Genomic DNA, 6,476 nt, shown 5'->3' with positions numbered 1-6,476 from the left:
TAATTCAGTCAAAATGCTTGATAGAAATGCCTCCTTTTTACAGACTGGGGTCAAGATGGTTAACAAGTATGCAAAATATGAAAGCAATATCTCAATGGACTTTGAAAATATTTGGGGTGGTACGCAAACTTTAACATTTATTCTAAGTCAAAAAGGGGCCATAATTCAGTCAAAATGCTCGATAGAGTTGACTCCTCCTTTTTAAAGACTGGGGTCATGATGGTAAACAAGTATGCAAAATATGAAAGCAATATCTCAATGGACTTTGAAAATATTTGGGATGGTATGCAAACTTTAACATTTATTCTAAGTCGAAAAGGGGCCATAATTCAGTCAAAATGCTTGACAGAGTTGCCTCCTTTCTACAGACATGGGTCAAGATGGTTAACAAGTATGCAAAATATGAAAGCAATATCTCAGTGGATTTCGAAAATATTTGGGTTGGTACGCAAACTTTAACATTTATTCTAAGTCGAAAAGGGGCCATAATTCAGTCAAAATGCTTGATAGAGTTGCCTCCTCCTTTTTACAGACTGGGGTCATGATGGTAAACAAGTATGCAAAATATGAAAGCAATATCTCAATGGACTTTGAAAATATTTGGGGTGGTACACAAACTTTAACATTTGTGTGACGCTCACGCTAACGCCGACGCCGGGGCGAGTAGGATAGCTCCCCTATTCTTCAAATAGTCGAGCTAAAAAAGTAGAAACAAACTGTAGCTTTAACAATATTTACTGAACATATGGTTTATCATTAATATACAAATTGATGACACTGGTTTGATATATTTGCAACATTCGTTAGTTTTAAAAAGAATAATATGACAACCATGCATTCCAAACAAAATACTAATGTTTACAAATAGAAATGGAAATAGTTTTGTACAGCATTTGATGTTAAAAAAAGAACAATTGACATGCGTAAGCAAAAGCTGTCTACAGCAAAATGCGAAGTTCCAAAGGCAAGTCTTTCTACATCTATGCACATGTATATTTTGTACAAGAAATGTTACAAGTAAGGAGACAAAAAGAGGTAATATGATTACATGCTTATACATTATATTCTAATAGATCTTTTATGTAGAACAGCCTACAGTAAAATGCAGCAAGAATTATATATTAAATGATGCAGCAAAACTTGTGTTAGCTTTACAAAAACACTTTTGTGATTGCATTACTATATTCTTTTAGTGAACAATGTAATTTAGGATTTTCCTGAATTTGAAATCATTGTTGAACAGATTATCATATGCAACTGACCTTACTCTAAGCACAATGAAAAAGAACTACTTTATCTTTGGTCAATGTAAAACAAAACCCTTGCAACGATTCATCTATTTTGATTTGTAGAGTAAGACCCACTCTGGTCCTTAAAGCAAATGTATTTTTGTAATAGTATTGCTTGAGCTGGTGCTAGTACGTGTTAGAGGTTTATCTCTCATGGAGTGACTCAATCAAACCGGTCTGTTACTACTCTGTTTGGCTGCGTTCTATGTTTCCATAAGATCTTTCTATGGATTTATTACACTGCAGATGTTAAAACAAAAACAACAAAAACATACTTAAGAAATGATGTGTAGTCTCACAACCACACAATATCTCAGTACGTCATAATATGAAAACTAGAAATCCATCAAAAAGTTTTTTTTACAAAGGGTCACACATTTTCATTTCATTAAAAAATCACCTAAACTGCAATCAATGGTCGTCTGAGTAATTCATATTATTTTTAGTTTCACTTTATAACCAAAGAGCATGATGTACAAAATTATTAAAAATGCATGAAGAAGTTCCTATCCATGAATCAAATTTTTAGAACTTAAACACAAAACAAGGGCTTCAGACTGGCTCTAGACTATGATCTGTATAAAATCTGACATAAAACCAAAAGGAAAGTATCATTCTGTTTTTTCCTAAAAACTAAACCACACCACAATCCGACCACACACCACAATCCAACCACACAAATCTAAAGGCAAGACAAGGATTCAGACTCAATACCTGTCACATAGTAAACACAAACAGGGCAATTCAAAAATACAATCTGTACAAAATGTATGTCACTTATTCGCTTAATAAACTACATCTTTAATAGCAGAAAACTTGGTCATGTAGTACTATAGATATTTAAGAAGTTGCTATTTCAAACATGTGTTGTAATGGTTACATGTAGGACTTCATTATATACATTATCAGCGTCCTTTCATCAGGAGCTAGGACAATGCTATTTTATTGGAATATAGCAATTTACATAACACAAGCAGCACCTCTAAAATATAATTTCTTCAGATTAAAACTGTGTATGGTTACAAAGAAAAAGACCCTTGATTAATCCATTGGAAAATTTTGAGTAGAGGCTTATACTATGTATGTCAGCTGATGTATATAGACATTCACTACATGTATATCTAACAATATCATGAGGGATTAGAGGAAAACGGGTGTAACTCCTATAAATCAAAGGAGATACAACTGTTTCACACCAATCCCTCTCTAAACACATACCATGCTGAAATAACATGCTCTCTGTGGTATCAATGAAAATAAAATAAATATCTTAAAATACAGAAAAATAAACAGCCACCCAGGAATATATAAAGACATTACACATGAACAGCACAATGGAGAGTAGTACCAGTTCCTGTAACATTAGAGGCCAGTAAATTACCAGTTTCTGTAATATTAGAGGCCAGTAAATTACCAGTTTCTGTAACATTAGAGGCCAGTAAATTATTAACCATCAGATTTATATCTGAATGTGGTATATTTGGAACAAGTTAAGAAATCTAAATCTGCCAAGTATAAAAATTTCAGTTAAAGCCAAACTTTCTTTTGAAAAAGTTTTATTCACATCTAAACCTAACTTTAATATTCTAAATACATCCATCCAACATCTCACACACATGTACATTCACAGAAATAACAAAAAAAACCTTTGTGCTTAATGATTATCTTTATTGCCTTAAGATACGTAAGACTGTTCATATTTAAAAATATGTCTTGTGTACCAATATGCAAAACCATGGGTTGAAATATTACAAAACAAGAGCACCGCCTTGCGGGTGCTGACGCTCATCTGATTTTTTTTGTATAATAGAACTATTGTCCTACCCATGATTTTCTAAGTCTAAAAAGGGCCATCATTCTTGCAAAAAGCAGGATAGAGTTATGTTTCTTGATGTACAGTGTCCACTTATGATGGTGAAAAACTGTTGCAAGTTTTAAAGCAATAGCTTTGATAGTTTATGAGAAAAGTATACTTAAACATAATACTCAACCAAGAAAATGATTTTCTAAGTCCAAAAGGGGCAATAATTATTGCAAAAAGCAGGATGGAGTTATGTTGCTTGCTGTACAGGGTCAGCTTATGATGGTGAACAAGTGTTGCAAGTTTTAAAGCAATAGATTTGATAGTTTAAAAGAAAAAGTTGACCTAAACATAAAACTTAACCAAGAAATCTGATATTTTCTATGTCCAAAAGGGGCCATAAATCTTGCAAAAAGCAGGATGGAGTTATGTTTCTTGCTGTACAGGGTCAGCTTATGATGGTGAACAAGTGTTGCAAGTTTTAAAGCAATAGCTTTGATAGTTTAGGATAAAAGCTGACCTAAACATAAAACTTAACCAAGAAAACTGATTTTCTAAGTCCAAAAGGGGCAATAATTCTTGCAAAAAGCAAGATGGAGTTATGTTTCTTGATGTACAGGGTCTGCTTATGATGGTAAACAAGTATTCCAAGTTTGAAAGCAATAGCTTTGATAGTTTAGGAGAAAAGTTGACCTAAACATAAAACTTAACCAAGAAATCTGATATTTTCTAAGTACAAAAGGGGCCATAAATCTTGCAAAAAGCAAGATGGAGTTATGTTTCTTGCTATACAGGGTCAGCTTATGATGGTCAACAAGTATTCCAAGTTTCAAAGCAATAGCTTTGATAGTTTAGGAGAAAAGCTGACCTAAACATAAAACTTAACCAGGCAACGCCGACGCAGACGCCGACAACCGCTCAAGTGATGACAATAACTCATCATTTTTTTTCAAAAAATCAGATGAGCTAAAAACCCCCACCAGATCTGCTTATGATTTTACTTAGTTTTTTTTTCAAATTTCAAAAGGTTTACGCCAAAATATGCTAGTATAATCCAACTGTTACAACTTCTTTCTGTTAACATACAGCATGCGTGCCTCTGACTGTATGAAACTCACAATGTTTAAATGGAGGTTAAATCTTACGAGAACAATACAATATTTATTTTTTTAACTACATGGCTCTGTATAAATATACTGCAGTGATAAAATAAAGCCTTTATAAACTACAGTTTTAACAATTTACAAATATTCACAAACATGTCAGTAATACAATTCTACACATTCTTTTTATCAGTATCAGACATTTTCCACAACAAGGCACTTGCCTCTCAACCTAGCTTCAAGCATCATAACTCTCCTGAGCTCTTTCTTTCTAGTTAACAACTTTAGACTTTAAAAAGTAAAAAAATTCCCTTTCAAATTTCAACATTTGACAAACTTTACAGGAACTTTGCAAAAAATACAGATCCTACCATTCAATATATTTCTACAAATTTCAAACAGAATCTAAAGATGTGCTAAAATAAAAGGAGTAAAAATTTAAAACAAAGCAAAATTTTCTAATTAACCCTTATCATGCTGGACACGATTGATTCTGTGTTTGCGACCAGTGTAGAACATGTCTTTGCGACCAGTGTAGATCATGATCAGCTTGCACATCTGTGCAGTCTTATCATATTCTGCACTGTTTGCCATTCAGTAAGTATCGTTTTGGTAAGCACCCCTTTTAACAGTTAATAGTACTGTCCAAATAGGAAGATGAACAAGTCCATTATAGAAATTTAGCAGGGAAGGGTTAAGAATACTAGCTAGAGGTAATCAAACAGTTAGAACTTTTTTAACTATAATCAGATGATATATTTTAGTCATGAATACAGCAATAAACATTCTTTGTAGTGTACTATGTAGAAGTTGGACTATTAACTCGGTATTTATAATTAATGTGCATTTTAGTAAGAAGTTAATTTCTTTCAGCTTATTAACATTGTCACTTCAGCACAAAAAGTGGATAACTGCACTGACAGCAAGAGACACTTATCCACTTTTTGTGCCAAAGCGATGTCTTGTTCTTGTAAAAAGGTATAACAAAAACTGTGAAATACTTTTATTCTATGACCTTATATTATAAATAAAACAAGTATCATCTACAAGTTAGAGAACAAACAGAACAACAGACACGGTGACCGTATGAAGCGCAGAATATCAAGAGCAAAATATTTGTCTCTTTAAGAAAATAAAATGATCGTATTTTACAATAATCAACCTGTGTACATAATCATATGTGTACATTAATATCACATAATATACCGTCACCAAGGTACAAAAAGTCTGCATCAACAGAAAGAACCTTAACTGAGCATATCCTGTACATGCTCTTGTCGCACTTGCAGTATTTCTCAGTAAGTACTCATTTATATTATAAAGACTCTTGAATGGGCAGATCAGCCTGCATAACAGTGTTTTCCACAATTTCCTCTGTTTGAAATATTTGCTAGCATTAAATACTCGTTTTCAACTGAAGTTACTTAACTTATTGTAAACTTGCAAGTTCTTCTCTATTCTTCTATATTTTATATATATGATGATTACAACAGCAGTATGATAAAATATTATTAATGCCCTATATTTCTCTCCACGGAGTTACAGAACCCAGATAGAAGATACACTGCGGACACAGACTTTTTGCAACCTGGTGATCATCTATGTATAGAATCATTATCTCTTCCTGATATCAAGCACAAACAGCCTGTTGACCGACATCCGTGCCGTTTATGTTGCTGCATATTGGTTCTGTCTTGTAAAACTTGCACACACTTGATATCTGATATACACATATTTTCCTAGTTGATATATTGTGCTAACCAACGGAATCCTTCACCGTAACCCTGTCGTTTTAACACACTACACATAAACAGTTCCATAGGTCTTCCAGGGAGATCACGTCGTGCTACTGTACCCTATAGAATATAAATGAATACAAATGTGGTGTTTTCAAGGCAACATTACTGAAACATATAATCATCTCCATTCCAAAAATATCCATCTGTACTTTTTATTTATTTAAGTTTTTTTTTACAAGGTTGTATATCAAGCTCACTATTTTAGCTGTTCTTTTAGCTGTTGAACATTCAGATTCAATTTTTTCAATTAAATATATCTTTGTTTTGTTAGTGACCATCAGTATCTTTCTTAAATGAGTGCAAGGTCAAAAATACAATACTGAATCTATTGTCTTATCAGTGAGAGTATTTCAAATAAAACACTGCTGTGGGATAATCTTATTTACACCTCTTGTTTGACTTAAGAAATTACTTGAAATATATGTGAATTTTGCCATAAAAACATGAAAATAGCCACTCAGTGATAAATAAAAATACCAAGCCA

At 32.9% G+C, this 6,476-nt stretch overlaps 1 protein-coding gene across 2 annotated transcripts in view; it reads right to left on the bottom strand.

Moving 5' to 3' along the window:
* Positions 1–719: 719 nt before the first annotated feature.
* The window catches only part of LOC123563250 (GTP-binding protein SAR1b-like), a 16,439-nt gene continuing 10,682 nt past the window's right edge, over positions 720–6,476 (bottom strand). For both annotated transcript variants that reach the window (XM_053530449.1, XM_053530442.1), the window contains exon 7: positions 720–6,049. In XM_053530449.1, coding sequence (XP_053386424.1) covers positions 5,933–6,049 — 117 coding nt within the window. In that variant the 3' untranslated portion in view covers positions 720–5,932. The remainder of the gene's footprint in view (positions 6,050–6,476) is intronic.

Source organism: Mercenaria mercenaria, chromosome 2 (genome assembly GCF_021730395.1).
Source record: "Mercenaria mercenaria strain notata chromosome 2, MADL_Memer_1, whole genome shotgun sequence".
Taxonomy (NCBI): domain Eukaryota; kingdom Metazoa; phylum Mollusca; class Bivalvia; order Venerida; family Veneridae; genus Mercenaria; species Mercenaria mercenaria.
This window is presented reverse-complemented; position numbering and strand designations above follow the sequence as displayed.